General features: G+C 36.1%; 1 protein-coding gene across 11 annotated transcripts in view; it reads right to left on the bottom strand.

Moving 5' to 3' along the window:
• The window catches only part of LOC121736858 (calcium-dependent secretion activator), a 60,628-nt gene that overhangs the window by 19,815 nt on the left and 15,688 nt on the right, over window positions 1-25,125 (bottom strand). For 7 of the 11 annotated variants that reach the window (XM_042128310.1, XM_042128315.1, XM_042128316.1 and 4 more), the window contains exons 2-11: window positions 14,583-14,662; window positions 10,975-11,061; window positions 10,471-10,567; window positions 7,813-7,921; window positions 4,490-4,657; window positions 3,494-3,669; window positions 3,076-3,161; window positions 1,239-1,247; window positions 295-452; window positions 21-101 (exon numbers count right to left, since the gene is read on the bottom strand). In XM_042128310.1, coding sequence (XP_041984244.1) covers window positions 21-101; window positions 295-452; window positions 1,239-1,247; window positions 3,076-3,161; window positions 3,494-3,669; window positions 4,490-4,657; window positions 7,813-7,921; window positions 10,471-10,567; window positions 10,975-11,061; window positions 14,583-14,652 — 1,041 coding nt within the window. In that variant the 5' untranslated portion in view covers window positions 14,653-14,662. The remainder of the gene's footprint in view (window positions 1-20; window positions 102-294; window positions 453-1,238; window positions 1,248-3,075; window positions 3,162-3,493; window positions 3,670-4,489; window positions 4,658-7,812; window positions 7,922-10,470; window positions 10,568-10,974; window positions 11,062-14,582; window positions 14,663-25,125) is intronic. The other 4 variants (XM_042128312.1, XM_042128318.1, XM_042128313.1 and 1 more) reach the window with 3 other exon arrangements.

The following is a 25,125-nucleotide window of genomic DNA, read 5'->3' as shown; positions in this document are numbered from 1 at the left end:
TATACAATTTAAAAAAATACCTTCTCCATTTCGTTGACTTTCTGCATTCTTCCATCAAGTTCTCTTCTGATCGCAGCAGCTTGTTCATCGGCCGAATCTAACTGTAAATTGTATAACGTTCTCTTATTTAGATGTCTTTGCAAAATAATATCATTAGTGGTATAAAAATATCTCAAAACTAGAACTATTTTACGAAATGTTTTATAGACCTTATCTGAAGAATAATTTCTGTCAATTAATCGATTGTATTAAATGCTTAAATTACTTTCTCGTTTTAATAATATTGAAACTCACAAGCAAAGCGTTGAAAAGCAGCTGATGTTCAAACTTCTTGACACCAAGAATTTGCTGGAACATATCGTAGAGTTGTTCTTTGCTCAGGATACATTCCGCGTTGAGACTCTGTTGCTGAGCCCGAGACGGCCGCTTCGTTTCATCATCACCAGGTATTCCTACAGAAACCCAAATAGAAGTTAGAATTCTTAAAGCGAATGAGTGCAAAGTGCAGAGTGTGTTATGCTTATGAGTGACCGGCAAAATATTTGGTTTCTGAAATATGTCAAGCATTGAAAAATCTAAAATCTTTCTGTGATCGAGTGAATAAGAATGAAATAAAATTATATAAAAGTTTACAAAGGTAAAAAAGTTCAATGTAGCATAAAAATTTAATCACGAGTGCTGAAAATGTTAGTAATTTAAGGTCAAAATATTTTGGGTTAATAATTAACAAGTCCACAAAATATAATTAATACTTGTTAGTATTTGTTAGTATCAAAATAATCATAATTCTACACAGTCTTACCTGTTGTAGGTAAATATTATTTTAAACTCTATTTGTAACGTGAAAATTACATAATAAAGCAGTGTTGTAAAATAATACACCAATTTACGTTGAAACTAATGCTGTTCTTGATATATTAACAGCTCAGTTAAATATAAGGTTGATCAGGAATTAAATTACAAAACTGACTCTTTTTGACGAAACTTTTTTTGACTTATATTATCTAGATTCGACAGTAGTAGTACTGATAATGACAAAACAGCATTAGCTGCAACACAAGAATCCTTGACAGTACCTGCAGTATGTTCTGTAAAATTATGTAATATCAAGTCGTCAATGTAAAAAGCTGAAGCTGTATCGTATTACAGTATTCGTGTGCATCATACACATTCAAATAAACAAGCAATGTCACAAGACATAAGCTGAATTGTCTGAAGGAAAATGTTTCGAGTGATACCTGTTATCCCTGGGGTGTGTGAGGAGAGAAACACAGACAGTGAGATAGATGCAAGCAACACACACTTATTGTTAGACACACAATGTTTATATACGTATACTAATTAAAACTTATCCTTATCGAGTTTCTAATCATTATAATCATTATCTTAGTTTAATATGTAACAAAAGAACTTTCATCAATATTGAAACCTCATAACAGAAATCGTACAAAATTAATGAGTGCATAATAATACCACCTACATAATATACGCTAAACTTGAGTTATATAAAAAGGCTGGCAAATAATTATATGTTGTATATTATAGAATCAATAATTAAGGCTAGCTTAATTATTGATAAATTAAGTTTTAATTAGTATACGAGAGGTTAACGAAGAGTTACTTCATGTAGATGAAGACATTTAATATTGAAAATCATGAAAACTTTAGTTAATTTAACGTACTATTATCAAGATTTATATAAAATGGTAATTGTTATCTGTTTTACGTAAAACTTTTATTAAATATTATTTTAGACTTTAAAATTAATTGAAAAATGAATTTAAAAAAAATTCTTATTAAACGTCTTTTATTTCCAAATTTGGACATGCTGCTGTATATGAATAAGAAATATTATGGGCGTAATAAAGTCTCTTTATAATTTGCAAGACTTGTTTTGTGGGCAATAAATTCTCGACGAGATCAATTTATTATACGCCTGGGAGAATCTTATGGCATTTGGGATTGGACAAGATATAAAAGTCTTCCAGATACATGTCTTGTGTCCTTGAGAATATGTTTATTGTTTAGTGAACGTAAATCTTGAAGATATTTGCTACTTTTTTCTTATGCGTAATTTCTTTATCACCATATTTTTTTTAATTATTTCAGTCTATTCTAATACCAAAAATGTGTTCTTAATAATTAAAAACATAATATTAAGTAATTATTAAAATATGTTCTATAAGTTTTGTATTGTTAACGCGTGAAATAGTTGAACTAAGTAGTTTCAGTAAGTTTCGCCGTCAAAGAAATAATTAATATCTAACTTGAAATCTTGTCTATTGTAATTAAGCCTACAAGAGCTTCTCATTTTATCGTTTCAACATTTAATTATTACATTTTAACTTAATTTGTCAGGTAATTACAGGATATCATTTTACCTGTCTTTTATTTTTTGTTGAGACTTTTCAGAATATTGCGTTATCATCCCTTTGTTCTCATTTGTTTAATGTTGCTTCATATTCTTCTTTAGCTAAACATTAATTTGATAATATTAAAGTTACTTTTGGTATTGTATTAAGTGAAATCTTAATGAGCACACCGATGTTTTTACACACATTCAAAGGCGTTGCAGACTCAAGCATATTACGCTTAAAACACACAGCGGCATGCTTGACCGTGTTTCATAAATATCTTCAAAATGGCCGAATAATTTTCCATGAAATTCTCAGCAACGTGTATTCACTTGAATGGAATTTTGAGGGTATGAAACAAGGCCCTGTTCCTTTTAATAACATTCTCTAGAGCCTATACTAAAGAACTAAAAACAGGAAGCCTTTTGATCAATCGTTTGGGGATAAAGAGCAGTTTGCTGGTGTATCAAAAGATGTTATTGATTCAAAGCATTAATTATCTCCACCCAAATTATTTTACATTAATTTATTTTAACAGTAAATAATTCGCAAGTCTTAAAAACATTAACTTGTGTGAGTGTTTATAATATGATGCATAGTTTAAGGGTCTTAACTCTTAAGACACGATATTTTACAGGGTTTTAATAGTAGGTTCCTAAAATATATATAAGGCTTCCCGATTTCATTCCTTTAATAATATTATGTGACGTTATTTTCTCACCTGTCCCTTTCATGATGCAGTCTAATTTTGCGAGCCACGTTGTCAACACAGTTTCTTTGCTAAGTCCATCTATTTCGGGTAAAGACCTGTGAATTCACTAATATCGTCAAGTACCATATACACTTACATTTACCAATAAATATCTAATAATTACGATTAAGTTTAAAATTGGTGTCCAACAAGGAGGTATTCTTAGACGGCATTTTTATTTCATTTGCATTTTGATGATTTTAAATCATGAAATTACTATAAAATGTTTCTTTTAAATAATTTAATGAATAATGTCACTGGTCTTTACTTTTACTACCATTAAATAGTACCGAAAAAGTACTGCTACCTAGAGAAAACATAGTTTAAGATGTTTCGAGATTAATGCGAAATGTTTTAAGATAAACGCTTTGATAGGAAATGTTTTAACCTGACTCTCTTCTCGATGTTGTTCCTGAAAACTTCACGGAAATCATGATGAGAGCAGGCTCCCGCCTTCACCATCTGCTCAACTCGCTCCGACTTAAGGAACACGTCGTAGTAGGACTGGACCGCGTTTTGGAACGCTTCGTCCGCTAGAATCTGTGTCTCGCCTTTGAGGAAAGCCTAGGGATACACAAATAAGACTGTTATGTAACACATTAAAATATTTATGTGCACATTGTGCACATAAATATTTTAATGTGTAATTAATTTAAAATTTTGACATAAGCCTCATACATTATCTGTCAAACTCTTCATTAAATTGAAGGTTAATCATAATTAAATGTATCTGAGTGCGGCATTACATGTATTTAGAGTGATCATCAAAATAAACGACAAAAGCCAAAATGTTCATACGAAGTACCGAGCAATGTCGTTTTAAAAAAAGTTTATAAGCGTGATTGGTCAATTTGGATCATTCGCTGATGATGGCACTATCTTCTTAATAATAACATACATTATGACTTTAACTATTTTAAACGACGCATAATCTTCGTTTGTTGTATTATTATAGTTACAACTCAATGTTACATAACGCATTTCACCTCTAAACAAATACACATTGTGGCGCTAATCCTGATCTTGTATACAATCAACTGCGCTTGTATGGTTTCTAAAATGCTCATCTAGAGTTTCCTATGTATTATAATCCATTAATTTTTATAACAAACAAAGATCTTTTCGATCTTTAATTTTTTCACTGTTGTCAAAAATGTTTAATTAACGTTAACACATCTCCTACTTATATATTCTTACTAAAATTTACAATTCTTATATATCATAAACTATTGTCCAACATCTATAGAAATATCTATTTCGTCATATTTGTCAGAGTCTAACCTAACCTAACTATAGGAAGGTCATATAACCTTCCTATATACTACTTAGGCTTGCTTTTCTTTATCCTGGACTTCTCTTTTGCTACGTCTTCCTATCTATTTACCTGGAACCTCGCTTGTATGGTCTCCAGCTGGTGCGGCGTGAGCTTGGTGTGTCGCCGCGTCATGTCCGTCGGCTGTTTCGCGTTGAACGGGTGCGCGATACATCGCGACACGAACACGTACAGCTGCAGACGCTTCTTCTTATCCTCCTCTAGCTTCTCGATCTTCTCCTGTTTCATTAAAATTTCGTTGAAATTCCAAAGTATCTTTTTTATCTAAATTGTTATGTAAATTTATAATTTTGTTTACATTGTGTGGGGCGTCTCCAAATTACCTAAGATTTTTTATGGATTTTTGACCCCTTTTACCCATGGAAATAACTTTAAATCCTTCCTTCCTTCCCCTCAGTATCTTTAATTTGTCTCGATGGCTCCTAACAAGGGGTGAGGGACCTCTAATCTCACGTAAGACTATTAAAATTTTCCTCCTTACTAAATGTCTCAAGTAATTTATGGACGCTCCATTTCTCAGTTAATTAAATGGAGGTTAGGTTAGGTTAGCGTAACGTAATATCTTTAGCAAAATGACCAATTTAGTAAATTGCGTATTACTATAATATTATGAGATCAAAAAAGTACAATGTTGAAATTTTCAGACAAGTATAAGGTAAAACTAAAAACCCGATTATTGTCACTTTATGACATTCTACTACTAGTATTTTCAAATAAAATCTAAGGCACTAGTTTTTCGTATTTTCCTTTAAACTTTATTATAAACGGCCTTTATTTTATGCTAAGGAAAACAAAAGGCATTATTCGCAGCGGCTCATGAAAAATAGTAAGGAAAGAACCGAGGGAATTTAAGTTTGGCCGGGTCTACGAAGTTAGGCTACGGGCGTGCTACGAATTTCGTAGCGGCTACGAGGCTACGGCGCGAACTTTTTCGTAGCGGGCTACGGCGTAAAGTTTTTCGTAGAGCCGCTACGGGCTACGGGGGCGCAAAGTTCTTCGTAGCTGGCTACGGCGCAAAGTTTGCCGTGAAGTATCGTGTCCCTTGGCACCGTACTATTAATCTGTATTCTGTTCTGACAAGTTTTCTTGCATATTTTTGGAAGGTTCAGAATAAATGAAATATTATTTAGAATATCGTTTTATTGCTCGAATATAAAGCGCCTCCGTAGCCCAGTGGTATAGAGCGCAGCTCTTGACTCGGAGGTCGTGGGTTCGATTCCCGCGTTGAAAACATGTTATTGCCAAGTTTGGTTAGGACGATGCAGGCTGATCACCTGATTGTCTGACAAGTAAGATGATCCATGCGTCGGATGGGCATGTAAAAAGTCGGTCCTGCGCCTGGTCTCTCGCCAGTCGTGTCGGTCTTCCGTCCCACTGGGTTATGAGAGTAAAAGAATAGAGAGTGCTCTTGTGACTGCGCACACACTTGGGCACTATAAAATTACTCCTGCGTAGCTCGAGACCTTGTTTCTATGAAACCGGCCACCGTCACCGAAACCGGTGTGGAAGCAATTATTATTATTATAAAGCGGTTAAGTACTACTAAATTTTGTTAAATAAATGTTTTTGTTTAATTTGAGTTAATATTTTTGATATAATGAAGGCTATTCCAAACACGATGAAAAAATCTTAAAAAATGCAGTCAGTTAAATCATAATGATAATATTATTTTCCACAATTTTTCCTTGTTTGACAAAAATGCTTTTCACGAGCCTTAATTTAATAATTTTATTTGTACCTCACCTTAATATTACGAAACACCGGGCCATAATAAAGCTTAAAATGTCGCCCAGTTATTTTCATTTCGAAAATTTTCCTGGTTTTGAAGTTATTATGAAAATTATATTAATATTTAAAACAGACTTCATACTTTTAATGTTGTCGTATATTTGTTTTAGTTTTTGCTTATAATAATAATTAAACATCACTAACTAGTAATGTAAAAATATATTGGAATGACTGTAAAATGCGTCTAATTGTACGGTTATTCGGTATTCTTTTTCAATACGAAATCGTAATAATTCGTTAGTAATGAACTATTTGTGATTTGATACGGGATTGAGTTTCATATTTATTGCAGTGTTCATACTATATTAGCTCGTAGATAAACTCTTTGGCCCATAAACTTTATGAAGAGAATAGATCACCGAGTTTACTACAATGGTGTGGCATCGATCATCATGTAACGTTCGCACTTATTGTGTAGTAGATGACGCCCGTTCTCCGTTGCGCCAAAACTCGTTTATCGCGCGGGAACCGTACATTTTTCGGGACAAAAAGTATCGTATGTCCTTTCCCGGGACTCAAGGTACCTCCATGCCAAATTTCAGCAAAATCGGTTGAGCGGTTTGGGCGTGAAGAGGTAACAGACAGACAGACAGACAGACACACTTTCGCATTTATAATATTAGTATGGATTTTTAAAATATAAATTTCGAATCGCTTTATAAAATATATGGTCGTCAGATAATAAAAATCATATAATTATAAAAATAATAATTATTATAAAGTGCCTTTTTATTCGTGTTTTATCGAATACCGAGCAAAGCTCGGTCAAATATGATTAGGTTTTTTTAAAACGGTTATCGCGTCTTGTTCATAAAGTTAATATTCCGCTAGGTATATTAACTTTATGGTCTTCTCTCGATGTAAACTTTTATATAGTTATTAAAAAAAAACGGCAGTTCACATTCTGAGTGACCAAGTTGCTTGCGACATCATGATATATATATAGGCGATATAACTGTAATCTTCGTTCCAAACTTTGATACATTCGGTAGGTACAGCGTTTTAAGCGTGAAGATGTTGCATACAGACATTATTTCGAATTTTCAACATCTATATATATATATATATATATATATATATATATATATATATATATATATATATATATATATATATATATATATATATATATATATATATATATATATATATATATATATATATATATATATATATATAAATGGATTTTCAATTGTGTTAGTAACGCTAAAACTCTAAAACGGCTGAACGGATTGGGCTAACTTTAGTCTTAAAATATTCGTAGAAGTCCAGGGAAGGTTTTAAGGTGACACGAAGTTCGCCGGGACAGCTAGTTATTCAATATTTTCATACCTATTATTTCAATGAGTCAGAGTTTTAAGTGTGAAGATTGAAGATGTTAGCGGGCCCCTAGACGATCGATTTTGTTGATCACGTAATATGCGACATTTTTTAACGTTGGTTGATATTGAACGCGCCTGTCAATCTTATTGTCAAATACTACTGTTCAATGATATTTCCCAATAAAATTGATCGTATAGGGGCCCACTTACAGAAAGATACACTTTCACATTTCCATCATTAGTATAGAAGTTGGTTTATCTTACCTGTGGATCCTGATCCTTGTCTGAGTGGCTGGTGCCGCTAGGGGAGGGGGAGGGGGCGGGCGCCTCCCCCGAGCTGGCGCTGCCCGTCGACGTCCTGCGTAAGAACGATCTACACGATCGCGGAGTTGTGAGTGATATGTACTGCGGGGGACACACACTAACCCGGAGGCAGGTTAAGACACCAATTTAAAGACACTTGTATTCGTATAATTCGTGTACGGTTTACGGTAAGTTTGAATTTTGTACGGTACTGATTCGTCGCCTTTTAGCGTAGGAGTTGCCAATCTTTTTTATGAAATAAGGGGGCAAACGAGCAAACGGGTCACCTGATGGAAAGCAACTTCCGTCGCCCATGGACACTCGCAGCATCAAAAGAGCTGCAGGTGCGTTGCCGGCCTTTTAAGAGGGAATAGGGTAATAGGGGAGGGTAGGGATGGGAAGGGAATTGGGGAGGGTAGGGAAGGGAATAGGGTAGGGGATTGGGCCTCCGGTAAACTCACTCACTCGGCGAAACATAGCGCTAGCGCTGTTTCACGCCGGTTTTCTGTGAGAACGTGGTATTTCTCCGGTCGAGCCGACCCATTCGTGCCGAAGCATGGCTCTCCCACGTATAAATAAATATACCAAACTATTAGTAAAAAGTCAATTATTTTGATGGACCTTGATGCCTCATGAAGTAAAAAAAAATTAAAAGAGACATCATACAGGTTGAATACGTCGATATTATGTTGAAGTTTGGATGTGTAAAAAGAGAAGGGAGTTTTAAAGAGTAATTGAATTTCATCACACATCTTTTTTTAATCATTTTAATAAAGAAATAAAATAATTTTTTTAAAGCGAATTGTTAATGTTATAAAATACTGAAAATTTTGTGCGTTTATTCCTATCTTGACTGTAGTATGCCATTTCACTGCCATTTTCCTGGTGTGTTTGGTTAGTATATGTCAGGTAATGTATATGTAATGATACTAGTCTAGCTTATTATAGCACTAAACAAGATAAGGTCAAAGATATATTATAGCTTAAAACTGCATATAAGGCTACGCGTCAAAATTATTTAAATTACAAAACAACATTAATTGTTACTTAGTAATTAATTATAAGTTAAATACTATATCTACACCTAGCCTTATATAATTTACTATCTTACTGTAAAAATCGTATGTAAAAATTTACGAGTAATAAAAACTAAGGACTCGTAACTGCCATACTATTACCGTTTTAAATTTGGTTCCTTTTGATCTGTCATGTAACGTCAGCCTAGTACTGCTCAAGGTCACCTAAATATTGCAAATGTATTGAAATGTGTACCTAAGGTACACTTTTTTGACAAGTATTGTGGAGCATGTTTTTTGACGGAGTTACTTTTCCTTGGTTTTTATTATTCATAGGTAAAAATATTAAAATTTTATCCAGCAATCTATCAACTCTATAACTTCTACAATGTTCAGTGAAACGAAATGGCTATGAGTGTATCAAACAGCTAAGTATCATTACAAAAATTTTACTTATATAGGGTAAGTTCCAAAATATAGCCCAGTATACTGGCCAGGGCTTATGACGTTTAGTATAATTAACGTCATACAGGTGACTCTTTCCTAAATATACGCGACTACAATAAGGTATAAAACATTCATTGTTGTCTCATCAATGTGACGTGTGACGACGGCGTTCGATTCAACACGTCATGAGCACTGGTTAGTAAACTGGGTTCGATTTCGGAACTCACTTGTTTTTGAAGTCTACTGACGATATGTCAACTGTTCATACGTGTTGTCTTAAAGTTAAAGTTGTATTTAAAGATCCATGAACATATTGTATTGTCTCAATCTGATCTCGATATATAAAGTCAAGTTGCGAAGGATGTAGAATTTCGTACATAGACTCAACATTTCCTGTCTTTTTTCATTTTCGCGAATATGAGAAAGCAGATATAGGATCTAAGGTTAAGAACCTAATCCTTTGACGTCTTGTCCTCAAGAGCTACTATGCTGATGAGGCTTAAGAGGTTGAGACTTAAGCTTAATAAAGATGGGTATCTTTCCGCATCATCTTCATTGGTATCGCACTTATCCTTCCACGATTTACGTAGGTATCCTTTGGGGTAAAGCGATGACTAAGCGGGCCCCTAGACGATCAATTTTATTACATAACTAGATGACGCCCGCAACTCCGTTGCGCCAAAACTCGTTTATCGCGCGGTAACCGTGCATTTTTCTGGGACAAAAAGTATCCTATGTCCTTTCCCGGGACTCAAAGTAGTTCCATGCCAAATTTCAGCCAAATCGGTTCAGCGGTTTGGGCGTGAAGAGGTAACAGACAGACAGACAGACACACTTTCGCATCCATAATATTAAGTATGGATATTACGTATTGTGCAATATTTGTCGGTTTAGACTTTAGTGTTAGTATTGAACATTGCCGAGCCTTTCACTCTTATTGTAAAATAAATTGTACAATAAAACCTTGTTCAATGTTATTGTAAGGTTTAGGGGCTGCCTAACACTGATTTACAAATTTTTTCATCCTTTGCGACCGCTCTACTCATATTCTCGCTTTACAACCATTTCTATCTTTTAACAATTTTACAAGTATGTTTATGATAAGTTGACATATCAAACATAGACTTAATTTGCCTCAACTTCTGTCAATACTTACGCGTGCTGCGGCGGCGCGAGGGCTGCTGTTTGTTCCCGCTGTCGTGTTGCCGGATGTAACGGCGCTGACACTGGCCCCGTTGTTAGTGGACTTGCCCCTATAGTGTTAATTTTAGTTTTGAGTAATATTGATAACTTGATTAAAATATAAACCCAAAGGAAACACTTCATGATGAAAATAAATAAATTACAACTACTTTAATAATTATTTAATTCAATTTAATGTTAAGTAAGTAGTAAATTTTTATCTTTCTTCTGTCTAAACTTCTTTACAAGTTACAAGAGTCATTAATAGCCGAATTCTGAGGATTTTTGACAGGACTTTATTAATTCACTAGCGGTTTTGATTGGCTAATGTCAAAAAGTTAAACAATCAACGACAACGAAAAGACAAAATTCTGTCAAAAATCTCAGAAACAACAAAGACAAAGTTAATTTTTCCTTTACAGTTTATTAGAATCAGGTTACTGATGCATGATTTCCTTCAACTGCTTGGCTAACTTACCTGGAAGCCCGGCGGTGGAGCCCCGTGGTATTTCCGGCTTCCCCCGCACCGAGGGGCGGCCCCCCGCCAGGCCGCCTGGAGGCACCACTGCATTGAAAAATACATTAAAACACTCCAAATATTATACACAGAAGAAAACTAATGCGTTCACTTGTAAATCGTAGTATACGCTAACATTTACGTAACTTTACGTATGTTTAACATTACGTAACTCATTACTCCAGTTTCAGCACTTAGAGCAGGTACACTGAAGCGCGCGCTTTGCTAACGCGCGTTTTGATAACCTCGGATTCTATTGAAGCGTATACATGCAAGCGCGCGTTACTGGCGCGCTTGCATGTGTACGCTTCAATAGAATCTGGGTTACTGGCGCGCGTTACTGGCGCGCTTGCATGTGTACGCTTCAATAGAATCTGGGTTACTGGCGCGCTTGCATGTGTACGCTTCAATAGAATCCGGGTTACTGGCGCGCGTTACTGGCGCGCTTGCATGTGTACGCTTCAATAGAATCCGGGTTACTAGCGCGCGTTACTAGCGCGCTTGCATGTGTACGCTTCAATAGAATCCGGGGTTCTCAAAACACGCTTCAAAACGCCCAATGTGTACCTGCTCTTAGCAGAATAATGAGCGGTTTATATTATACCAATCCAATAATCTAATCCAGCGTTAAATTGTAACTGGAATAATTTAAACGCATTTCAGTGCATTTCAGCGCATTCCAGTCTCCAGATAGCGCTGGAATGCACTGAATTGCATAACGTACTGGATTTGAATAATGTAAAACGGCCATAAACCTATTAATCATAAGTTGAAAGCTGACTTCGTTGATTGAAATCGGATTAGTAAGTACCGAACAAACATCATATTATAATAATCGGCCAAGTGCGAGTCGGACCCGCGCACAAAGGGTTCCGTACCATTATAGAGCAAAATTAGGCCAAAATTTGTGTTTTTTGTATGGGTGCCCACCTTAATTTTTTATTTTATTTTAATATTATAATAAATATTTAATGTAACTAAGGACTTTGAAAAAAATTCATGTACCTACCTGTTGCCATTATTGATATAGAGCAAAAGAGACCAAAAAAACACGTTTTATGTATGGGAGCCCCCATTAAATATTAATTTTATTTTGTTTTGAGTATTTGTTGTTATAGCGGCAACAGATATACACAATCTGTGAAAATTTCGACTCTCTAGCTATTACAGTTCTTGAGTTACAGCCTGGAGACAGACAGACGGACAGACATCGAAGTCTCAGTAGGTAATAGGGTCCCGTTTTTACCCTTTGGGTACGGAACCCTAATAAACTAGCTGTCCCATCAAACGTTGTTTTGTCATAATCCATATAAAGTATATTTTATTGAAGTGACTAAATAAGTATGTCACAATGGTAACGTCCATCGCTATCCCGTCGCACAAACAATGGTCGCCGTCAGTCTCGAGTTGTAATAATTTACTGTTATTTATTCAACAAATGCACTTATCAATATAAAAAGTAGCCAGTAGCCGATTCTCAGACCTACTGAATGTGCATATAAAATTTGGTAATTAGTAAAGCCGTTTCGGAGGAGTACGGTAACTAACATTGTGTCACGAGAATTTTATATATAAGATAAAGACCATTCTTTAGACGACGCTGTAGTGATTATTCGATTACAAACTAAATAGTATAAACAAGATAAATTTGACTTTTGAATCAAATTTATATATAAATAATATAAATTTGACGTGGGAGAGCCATGCTTCGGCATGAATGGGCGGGCTCGACCGGAGAAATACCACGTCCTCACAGAAAACCGGCGTGAAACAGCGCTTGCGCTGTGTTTCGCCGAGTGAGTGAGTTTACCGGAGGCCCAATCCCCTACCCTATTCCCTTTTCTACCCTCCCTTATTCCGTTCCCTTTCCATCCCTGCTTTCCCCTATTACCCTATTTCCTCTTAAAAGGCCGGCAACGCACCTGCAGCTCTTCTGATGCTGCGAGTGTCCATGGGCGACGGAAGTTGCTTTCCATCAGGTGACCCGTTTGCTCGTTTGCCCCCTTATTTAATAAAAAAAAAAAAAAAAAAAAAAACATAAATTAGTCACCAAACAAAAATATAATTTTGTATTTGCCATTTGTGTAAAAATTCCTACTGCAATAGTAGGAACATTTGTGCCCAGTCTCCTCAGGCGAATTAACTATTCATACTTTCACGCTCGCTTTATACAAACGTTTAAATTATTCTCTTAAAGAATTACAAAGGTCTGGAGTTTTGTTTTAATAATTTTTCCACGTGTAGCCTCTAGACTGGAGGTCAAAATAGGGTCGAGCGTTTCTAATATATTAATGTAATATAAAGCTGTGTTTTTTTTTAAAACTAAAACGAAAAGTCTACGATAAAATATTCAGCCCAATTTTTAATAATTTAAATACAAAATACTTTTTCGTCAATGTTTGGTGCTGCATGTTCCAACGATTTTTTAAACCAGCGAGAACTTCTATCACGCAACCTCTTTTATTAAATCGGTTAAAACGAGGGTTGTATGGAAGTATTCTAAGTATTTAGAGTATTGACAATAAAAAGTACCCAATTTATTTAGAAACACCAGCACACGTTCTTGACCAATAGAAAGGAAAATCAAGCAAATTTTTAAGAAAAAATTAACATTTTCAGAGGAAAACCTCAGCTTACTTTAGGGCTGAAGTATCTAGTCATTTACGGCTCGAGCCAGCCTTTGTAATTCGTCTGAAGCCTGCGTAATTCGTCTGAAGGGCCCCTCATATCTACTTACCATATGATAACAGTCTTAGTTTTATTATTACTAGCTTTTTGAACCGAGTCTGTTGGAATAGCTTTAGCTGTTGCTGTGTCGTTAAAGCAATTAGTTGCTTACAAAATAGTATTATTATTCGCCAATAGATGTCAGGAAGAGTCATATTTTTCAGTTTATCGATTATCGATAAAACACGAATAAAAAGACATTTTCTAAAAATGATTCCTAGCTAGATCGATTTATCGCCCCCGAAACCCCCTATACTAAATTTCATGAAAATCGTTGGAGCCGATTCCGAGATTCCAATTATATATATACAAGAGTTGCTCATTTAAAGATATAAGATTTTTAAAAATATAAAAATATGACTCTAATTATACTTCGAGTTATCAAAGAATTGAAAGTGTTTGTATGTTTTCAGATAAACTTAGAGAGGCATACATACATTAGTCCATAATGTGCGTAACATGGGAATAGATTAAAAGTTGCGAATTTTAAAATTTGACTTAGCCAATATCACTATCGAATTTCGTATGTTCCGTTTTCGGTTTGTGGTTTGCTACTCGAATATTAAAACCGCATGTGTATTGCATTTTCGTTGTGATGAATATGATAAATACAATCACATTAAAACTTTATAGCGTAAGTAAACTAAAAGTTAAAGAATTTTTTGTTCAACTTTAGCATTTTGGTGCATTTGACTCTTGACATCTTATGACTAGATTTAGCCCTATTAGTGATAAGTATAACGTCATTCATTCTCATCTCTTTCCGTTTATCTTTCTTTTTTGAGATAAGAAAAGAAAGATACTTACGGAAGAAGAAAGAAGGTGAGATAGAGAGAACTCACCAGGTAGTTTGGAGGGCTGTTTCTTGTGTTCATCATCACTGTCCTCCTCCGATGAGCTGGGGTCGATCATCTTGCTGCTACTGTAACAAAATTCATCATCATCATGTGCTAACAATGCAACGTTAACGAAGACAACGAAAGCATAGAATTTCTTGATAATTTTGACACTTTATATATGAGGTTTCGTGCCACGATTCGCCGTTTGGACTACAAAAAAGCGGTCTATCAGAAAAAAGTGTCACGGACGTCCGTTTCGATCTCAGATATGTTCATAAAGGGTGAAGAAAGGTGATACACGTGTACCACTTCTTTCTTATGTCTATTTTTATAGATATTTCCAATCCCGATAACTATTGGACCGGAAGTTGATTTGGTGAAAGGTAGAACGGAAAAGGCTATTTTTACGCCTGATGATGCGTTATCAGAAACCAGTCAAGTTATTATATAAAAATCTAAATAAAGATGAAAGTATATAAAAAAGTTGTGTTATTAAGATATGTTACATTTTCTCCTGGTTTTCATCTATAGATTACCGTGGGATATACTTTTGCGAAAACAAACATAAAATACAATACGGAACAACGATGAATATTACTCTTAATTCTTTTGCAGTAATTTTATAAAGTGACAGAGCGCGTCACGGTGAGTCGTGAGAGTTTAGCTAATGGAAAGAGGTGCTTAACCTAATTTCTTTTATTCAGATATAATATTTTAATTTTGATTATTTATCATTAAATTTAATTAACAACATTTTACTAAGTGAGGCACGTACTATCGGATAAATTATTTCATAGGCAGGCGGCGAATCTACATTATTTCTTAGGATTATATTATCAAGTCAATCATGTTAGTTGTTAAGTCATTGTCCGTGGGCTGGGTTCGACGTAACCCGACCAAAATAAGTAGGTTGGCCAGGCGCTACGTATGCATACATACATCTACAATCTACATAATAATGTTTATTAATACCTCAAATAATTTGTGAATCAACATTATAATGTTATTCTTGTAAAATATAAATCTAAAAATAATTAAGTAGACCGTAGAGTTATTTATATCGATAAACATAAAACAATAATTTCATAACCACCAAACAGAATTCCACAGTTATAAATACACAAGTTCATTTTAAAAGGATAAAGCGTGGGTTAAAAGCGAACTTATTTTGAAATGGAGAATTCTGAATCTAAAAATTGGAAGATACTTCTCAGTTCTCAGCTTTGAAGTATATTTAGATGGAAAGGTCGGGGGTCACACGAAGACGTCACGCCGTTCACATCTCACTTGGGAGAACTAGTTTAATCGTGCATCATTAGGTATAATATAACTATTTTGAATGTAATACCACTTTTAGTAAAACAATATCCATACTAATATCATAACTATAAATAGAAAGTCCAGGGAAGGTTTAAATAAGGAGACACGGGTCATCTAGGAAATATGTAATAAATATAATATTTCTTTTTTATTTCCGACGTTTCAGGTCATTTAGGCAAGACTTTTTCGTTATCGCTTCGTTATAGCCCGGCCACACATTGTCCGAAATTTCTGATCAGAAACAGTTGAACGTCCGCACTGTCTCTTACATTTTTTACTGAGCCAAGTGAGCTCGAACTCGCCGGAAGGATATTTCGGATAGTGTGCGGGGTGGCGGTCCGGCGAAATTCAACTGTTTCTGATCAGAATTCGGACAATGTGCGGCCGGGCATAGAATCGCCGATCAAAATGTATGGAATTGACATAAGCGTTCGTTAATATGACGTTGACGCTCGACTCGTCTAATGTCCATTCCATACATTTTGATCGACAATTCTATAAAGAAGCGATAAAGAAAAGATCTTGGCTCACCCCCCATGTGCTTTCCAGCGGCCGTGATCACGGGACGGGTGGTCTGAGATGGCAGACGTCAAACTCGCTAAAGTTATTTAAAACTACCCGAATATTCATCACAACTTATATATTGTGTTTCGATCAACGCAGAATGCACACAGTGTCTTGGGGCTTAACCAAGAATCTCACTTTTTTATCTAAAAATGTAATAAAAATAATAGTCAACCACAAATTAACCCTTTCATTTATAAGTATGGATTAACAAAAAGGTTGCTTGCAAAGCAGGAACTAGGTCATTTCGAATTGAGTTATGTTTATTTGTTAGCCATTCACACGCAAAAGAAAATGTTGCATGACATTATATTAATATTTAAACCATTATTATACGTATAGATTAGTTATCAGATTAACTAACTATTATAATTTGTGCTTCTATTTTGCATAATACAATTAAAGGAGGTCATTTATTATAGGCCCTATTGCTATCGAAACGTACGCAGTTTTACTATTGTGACTATCTGCTGATATGTCTTCAGCATAGGGCATTTATAGATTGTTTTTAGATTGTTCTTGTGAGGTGTTATGCAAAAAATCAAAAAGTTTGCCTTTTTTCGTCAGAATGAGTCGGAAGGAAATTTACTAAAAACTAACATAAGTTTTAGAATATATTATATTCTGTGGTTTTAGTTACAATCGTGTAAGACACTTTCTTTTTTGGATTGAAAATTCATAAGACGCGAGGGACAGCTGTAGACCACCGGCGCGATATACAACAGGAACTTTAATGCCTTTATTTTTTATGAAATAAGGGGGGCAAACGAGCAAACGGGTCACCTGATGGAAAGCAACTGCAACAAATGGACACTCGCAGCATCAGAAGAGCTGCAGTTGCGTTGCCGGCCTTTTAAGAGGGAATAGGGTAATAGGGGAGGGTAGGGAAGGGAATAGGGGAGGGTAGGGAAGGAAATAGGAGAGGGTAGGGAAGGGAAAAGGGTAGGGGATTGGGCCTCCGGTAAACTCACTCACTCGGCGAAACACAGCGCAAGCGCTGTTTCACGCCGGTTTTCTGTGAGTCCGTGGTATTACTCCCGTCGAGCCGGCCCATTCGTGTCGAAGCATGGCTCTCCCACGTCCATGAAATGGAGAAAGCCTGCTCCCGCTTCTTTTACTTTTATGGAGACACTCCTTTATAGCAACCCATTTTTGTCATATCTCGCTTATTGCGAAGACAACAAACACGCGAATTGTCTAAGGCAATATTACGACATAGGCCCCATATGGCACCCCTATAAAAACATCATCTTCGTATAAGGCACTAACTTTACAAAGTATTAAGAGACATGTACAGAACAAAGGGTTTATTTGCAAAACACAAAGGAAAAATAATATGCTAGTTACTTCATAGTTGGCCACTTGACACATACCTACGCCCTATTGCTATTGTTATGCAACATATTATTAAAACATCTAAGAGTTAAATACAATGTTATCATACCTTTTTTGGAAGTCGGTTAAGTTAAAGTAAACACTGTTTTATAACATATATAAGTTCCAGACGAGAAAATTGGTTGAGGAAATAATAATCCATATCCAATATCCATACTAATATTGTAAATGCGACAGTGTGTCTGTCTGTTTGTCTGTCTGTTACCTCTTCACGGCCAAACCGCTGAACCGTAATTGCTGAAAATCAGCATGGAGGTACATTGAGTTCCGAGAAAGGACATAGGATAGTTTTTATCCAAGAAAAATGTACGGTTCCCGCGCGATAAACTAATTTCGGTGCAACGGGGGTTGGGGTGTCATCACTGTCATCAAGTTTTATAACTTAGGCTTTGGACAAGGGAATTGTGAAATCAACAAATAAGGCATGATGACTAATTTTTTTTCTTATTGGTAATTGAAAGACCCTTAAAAAATAGAAACATCGCTGAAATAATGACTCTGATAGCTTAAAAATTCACTGAGATATGACAATTCAAACATCTCATAAAATATACCTGCCCGAAACGCTCCATACAAAGTGCTACGAAAGTATGACGTCACTCTTTCTTAGTTTGTACGCATCGGGAGAGAACTTTGTTCGATAGGTATATTATATATTGCGTTTATGAAATTGGTTTCATACGTTTCATAACAAAAGTTTCTTTTAATTGCTTAAGTTATCGAATGGTATACAAATATTAAGAAATTTAATTAAAAAACAATCGACTTGAACATCCAACTTTGAAGGCGCATAACAAAAAAAAAATACAAATGCTATAAAGCTGAAATTTTGGGAACACATTTTTTACCGTGATTTCTTTATTTTATGAACAAAATTCGCTAATCTAATAGTGTCTCTGTCTCTTTGTTTGTAACCTAACCGAAACCTCTTCACGTCAAATGTGGAAAAGCCATGCTTTGGCAAGAATGAGTCAGCTGGCTCGACAGGAAAAATGTCTCGGCTTGAGAAAAGGTATACTACAAGGCTTATATTTAGTGAGGTGAGTTACAAGTTAGTGAGTTAACTAGAGGTCTAAGGACATAACGTAATTTGCAGCACTAGGGGAGTTACACGTGTAACTCATCTAGTGTTGTGGATGTCCATGTATGTCGCTTGAGTGATTCTTATGCTCATTTTCAGGTTCATTTTTAAAAATAATGTTTAAAAAACTGTGTCTTACGGATTTTTGTCTCCATTTTGGATTTTTCTGTCGCAAATACAAATTGACGACATAATTCCCAAATGCGTATATCCTCATAAAAGGTGGCAACGCACCTGCAGCTCTTATAATGTTGCGAGTATCCATGGACGACGGTAGTTGCTTTCCATCAGGTGACCCGTTTGCTCGTTTGTCCCTTAATTTGATTAAAAAAATGCCATATTTATAAATGAAAACTAGGATTAGAAAACATTGTTCAAAGGAAAACGTATCTTATATATGTACATCTTATGTAATACGAAGGAAATACGTGTATGTTATGATTTCACATAACATAAGCCGCTTACCCTTAGGACCTTGAGACTGAGGGCCAGGGCTAAAATTATAAATAGAAAGGGCAGATGTATGTATTTGTGTACACTGTACAGGCTATATTATGTTTAACATCGTACCTATTTTCGAGCTTAGCAGAAACCTTTCGAAGATAAAATTTCCAACACTATTTTAATACAAAATTATACTCGTTGAGTATAATTTTATATTAAAATAGTAGAGTATAAACGCGAAAGTGAAATTAAACACTAGAGCCGGGGTTCCCCAAGTGTGCGCCGTGGAAGACAAGAGGGGTGCCGGCCGTGAGTCGATCCTCCATCATTATCCGAAACCACAAATATTATAAAATAAAATTATAATTTAATTATGTGGAACTGGTAGATAATTAAAAATTGTTTTTTTACTATTTACCTGCTTAACCTAACTGTAATGATTAAAGGTGTTTATTTATGTATATTTTTCTAATAGCTAGGTAGAGTATGGCGCCGTGACAAAATATTGCGACGTGTAACTGCGCCGCAGGCTGAAAAAGATTGGGAACCCCTGCACTAGAGGGCTGCCACGGTAAAGCTTTTGCAGTTAGCAGCTAGTCTACGCGCATACGTCTTGTCGCACGCACACAAACATCATGCCGAAGTCTGTCGAACTGAGGCTGGTTTTATCGCTAAGCGCCGTTGCGCGTTGGAGCGCGCGCGTTCAACGATGTATGGGGGTAATAGCACTATTATCTATTCTGTGGTAATAGTAGCGTTTTATAGTCGAGCGTACTGCTTACTGCTCAGCTCTTGAGCAGCGCTTCAAACGCTTAGCGATAAAACCAGCCTAAAACGACGTGAGACGAGTGTTAGGTTTTTTTTTGTTACGGAAAAAAGCGCTTAAAGCTCGCGATAAAAGCTATACAATATTAAAAAAAACGTTGCTTAGTGAAAATAGAATGTTGTTTTTTTTTTATTACTGTCACCAAAGATTTAACAATTAGACTGGATTCATATGCATCCGCTCGAACGCGCGGTTTTGCAGCTAAACTGCGAGATTACATGCAAAACAAATGCAGATGTATGTAAATAACAGCGCACCGTGCCGCTATTTAAATCGTTACCTACTTATATTTGCATAACGCCTCCGTGGTCTAGTGGTATAGAGCGCGGCTCTTGACTCGGAGGTCGTGGGTTCGATTCCCGCGTTGTAAACATGTTATTTCCAAATTTGGTTAGGACAATGCAGGCTGATCACCTGATTGTCTGACAAGTAAGATGATCCATGCGTCGGATGGGCATGTAAAAAGTCGGTCCTGCGCCTGATCTTTCGCCAGTCGTGTCGGTCGTCCGTCCCACTGGGTTATGAGTGTAAAGGAATAGAGAGTGCTCTTGTGTACTGCGCACACACTTGGGCACTATAAAATTACTCCTGCGTAGCTGGCCTGGTTTCAATGAAACCGGCCACCGTCACCGAAACCGGTGTGGGAGCTATTGTTATTATATTTGCTTATGAGTTATGACTTATGACTTACTAGATGACGCCCGCAACTCCGTTGCGCCAAAACTGGTTTATCGCGCGGTAACCGTACATTTTTATCCTATGTCCTTTCCCGGGACTCAAAGTATCTCCACGCCAAATTTCAGCAAAATCGGTTTAGCGGTTTGGGCGTGAAGAGGTAACAGACAGACAGACAGACAGACAGACAGACACACTTTCGCATTTATAATATTAGTAAGTATGGAAGTATGGATTTTGTATGGGAGCCCGCCTTAATTTTTTATTATAAGTATATAAATATTATTATTAATTATTAAAGTAGACATAAATAACTAAGGCCTTCATAAAATTTTCATGTGCCTAGCTGTTGCCATTATTGATTACGAGCAAAAAAGGCCAAAAAATAACGTTTGTTGTATGGGAGCCCCCTTTAAATATTAATTTTATTATGTATATTTTTAGTGCCTATTCGTTGTTATAGCAGCAGCTATAGCGGTTATTGAGTTACAGCCTGGAGACAGACAGACAGATAGACAGACAGGCGAACAGACATCGAAGTCTCAGTAATAGGGTTCCGTTTAGGGAATGCAATCTCGTTCTCGCGAGAACTCGGCCTTTTTTAGCGAGATTGATCTCGGACGAAAAAAAGGCGAGATCTCGCGAGTTTGACGAGATTGCATTTGAGCATAAAAACGTCTTATTTGAAGCGCGAACTGACACGGACAGGGTTGCGATCACGGAGTCAAAACAATGAGGAGCTGGCCTAAACAACTGTGCACTGTGATTTTAAACTAGGTCCTGAATTTTGACTTCTCGTTGTTTTGTTAGTTATAAAAGAACATCACGTTATCGTGGACGCCGGCTTCCACGATAAAACGTTGGGTGTACCTTAAATGCCCTTTTGATTTTACGCACCGCGGACGTTTTGAGCGGTTTAGAAGTGTAAACGTTGTGATGTCCTATAACGTGCACGTTAAAAAAATATCGTCGACGGAAAAGCGTCTTCATATATTTCCAAACATTTTACTTCCCTATGTTATCGTTTTACCGCGGACGTCCACGATATTACCGTCACTTCCAAAATTATAAAAGCGCATTAGAAGAGAAGACTAGCTGTTTCTTTCATTTGTTATTTGATAGATAGTAGATACGTATGTCAAAGTTTACTACTTAAAAATTTTAGACAGATTCATCAAACAAATTCTATTGAAAAAATCGTGAAAATGAATGTTAATCTTATAATACTTATAATATTTGTTACTTTTTTTTAGTAATTTATTCAAATATTGTGATTATTTGCAAAAAAAACCCACCAAAGTGTTAATCTCGCGAGATCTCGAAATTGGCGAGATCTCGCGGTATTGTATTCATAAACTCGCGGGATCTCGCTTGAGCCCCAATCTCGCGAGATTTGCATTCCCTAGTTCCGTTATTACCCTTTGGGTACGGAACCCTAAAAACCTTTAACTATAAGTACAAAACAAAGCAAGTAATGAAATCTATGCAAAGTACCACCGTCCACCAACGTCAAAATATAATAAGTAGGTAAATATCTTTGGGCCATAATTGCTTGAGAATTAAAAAATTTCGAACCAAGGGATCATTTGACCATACGTATTGCGACCGACAATAGGCCATGTTACTCTTTACAAGTCATCCTCGTGCTTGCAAACTTCTAAACATAAAACAATATTTTTAAAACAATGCGCGTACTAAACTACGTTACCCTGTGCAGTTCTATAACAGCGACCTCCAGCCGACCTTGGCCGAACAACCCTCTACTAATTAGTTCACTAATGGAAGCACGCGCTGAAATCGTTAATTAAAAACCTATATTTTAATAACACTGTCACGGGAGTGAAAAATTCGTTCATTTAGTTTAGTGATTTTCCGTCAAAAGTAATTCATCAGTAGAATGTTAAAACTGAATAATGCTCTCTCAAGCCGTGTTCGTATTCTATTATTATTTCAGCGACCTGTCCCCCTAGACAAGTGGCAAAACGCTAACGCTAACGATAGCGCTACAAAATGTATGCGATTTGACATAAGTCATCGCTTTGCTAGCGTATACTAATGTCAAATCCATACATTTTGTAGCGTTAGCGTTAGCGCTAGCGTTAGCGTTTTGCCACTTGTCTAGGGGGGCAGTTAAGGCCTTGCACGATAGTAATACTATCTCTATTCTCTACAGTATGCTATACTAAACATTTTTATACATAACCCTTGTCCCTTCCTCTTGAATCACCCATTCTATCTTAAAAAAAAGTCGCATCGGAATCCGTAGGGTAGTTTTAAACCCACATGGAAAGAGAGTCAAACTATCTCAAGTTCAAACGGTGAATCACACAAATCTTCATAATATAAAATGACAATTATTTTTGTATGAAATTCTGTGCTTATTTTATATCATCGTGATTGTTACCGCAAACCGAACCATTTGGCTCACAGTTGAAAATTACCTAAAGGGATTATTATTTAAGTAAGGAAAATGCAATGAATATTATTATAATATCATCTTGTACAAAATTGAAACAAACTACCTAACTCCTAAGCAATTACTTTCTTACCCAAAATATTCACAATACATTTTACGACTGAAAGAAAACCTCTAAGAAAATGTGTTTGAAAACTATTTTGGTTTTTCCCATTTCCCTTAAGTTATCCCAGTTTAAAAAACAAAAACGAACTAACTAAACCAAATAAACCATAAATTACCAGAATAAATTAAGGGGAAATGGGAAAAACCAAAATAGTACCCATTAGGCGATTAGTATGACACAGAGTTTCCCTCTTCAGTAGTCCTGGTGTGGACAAATAAAATATTGTAATAGGAAAAACTAAGTGGTAATTAAATTAAACGCCTCCGTGATCCAGGGGTTTACGAGGGCTGCTATTTATGTATCCGGAACTGGCCACTTACAAGAACAATATTTAAAAAGTAATTACAACATTTGAAAATAGAACTCTTTGGTTGAAGAATACATTTTGTTTCATGTGACTGTCAATTATTTTTCCATTGTGGCGTCATTTTGAAAATTGCGTGTCTTCATTTGCCATGGATTTAACGCGTGAACATTTTCGTGCAATGATTTACTACGATTTTCGGCGTGGGCTAAATCAACAACAGTGCTTTATTCAACTCACCGCAACTTTTGGAGATGAAGCACCATCAAAAACCACTGTTTATCACTGGTACAGTGAGTTTAATCGTGGGCGGTCTATGCTCACGGATGAAAATAAAGAAGGTCGCCCAAAAACAGCTGTTGTCCCACAAAATATACATGCTGTGCGGGAACTAATAATGCGTGATCGTCATGTTACATATCGCGAGATAGAGGCGTCCTTAGGCATAAGTATGACGAGCATACATAAGATATTACACGAACATTTGGCTGTAAAAAAAATATGTTCGCGTTGGATTCCGCACAACTTGACAATCGATCAAAAACGGGCTCGTGTCGATTGGTGCAAAAAAATGATAAAAAAATACAACCGTGGTACGTCAAAAGCCGTTTATAATATCTACACAGGTGATGAATCTTGGATCTATGCATATGACCCCGAAACTAAACAACAGTCAACGGTGTGGGTGTTCCAAGATGAGCCGAAACCAACAAAAGTTACTCGTGCAAAAAGTACTTTGAAGCAAATGGTCGCCTGTTTTTTTGGAATTAATGGACATGTGGCTACAGTGCCATTAGAGAATCGTAAAACGGTTAATCTGAATGGTATACGACCATTTGTTTACCAGAAGTCTTTGAAGAAATAAGAAAGGACAACCGACAACGCAGAATCATATTACATCACGACAATGCTAGCTGTCACACCTCAGCTGAAACAACTCAGTTTTTGGAGGGTCAAAAGATCGAATTGACTGGTCATCCGCCGTACAGCCCTGATTTGGCACCTAACGATTTCTTTTTATTTCCATACGCGAAGAACAAATTACGTGGTCAACGTTTTTCGAGCCGCGAAGAGGCTGTTGATGCGTTCAAAATGCACGTTTTGGAGATACCTCAATCAGAATGGAAAAAGTGCTATGAAAATTGGTTCCAGCGTATGCAAAAGTGTGTCGATCATCGCGGCGAATATTTTGAAAAGCAATAAAACCATATTAAATGATATATGTTTGTTTCTTTTTTTAATTCCGGATACATAAATAGCAGCCCTCGTAGAGCGTTGCTGTTGACTCGTTGGTTGTGGATTCGATACCCGCGTTAAAAACATGTTATTTCCAAGTTTAGTTAGAACAATGCAGG

The sequence above is a fragment of the Aricia agestis genome, chromosome 19, assembly GCF_905147365.1.
Source record: "Aricia agestis chromosome 19, ilAriAges1.1, whole genome shotgun sequence".
Classification (NCBI taxonomy): domain Eukaryota; kingdom Metazoa; phylum Arthropoda; class Insecta; order Lepidoptera; family Lycaenidae; genus Aricia; species Aricia agestis.
The sequence above is the reverse complement of the archived record's forward strand: the minus strand, read 5'-3'. Positions and strand labels throughout refer to the sequence as shown.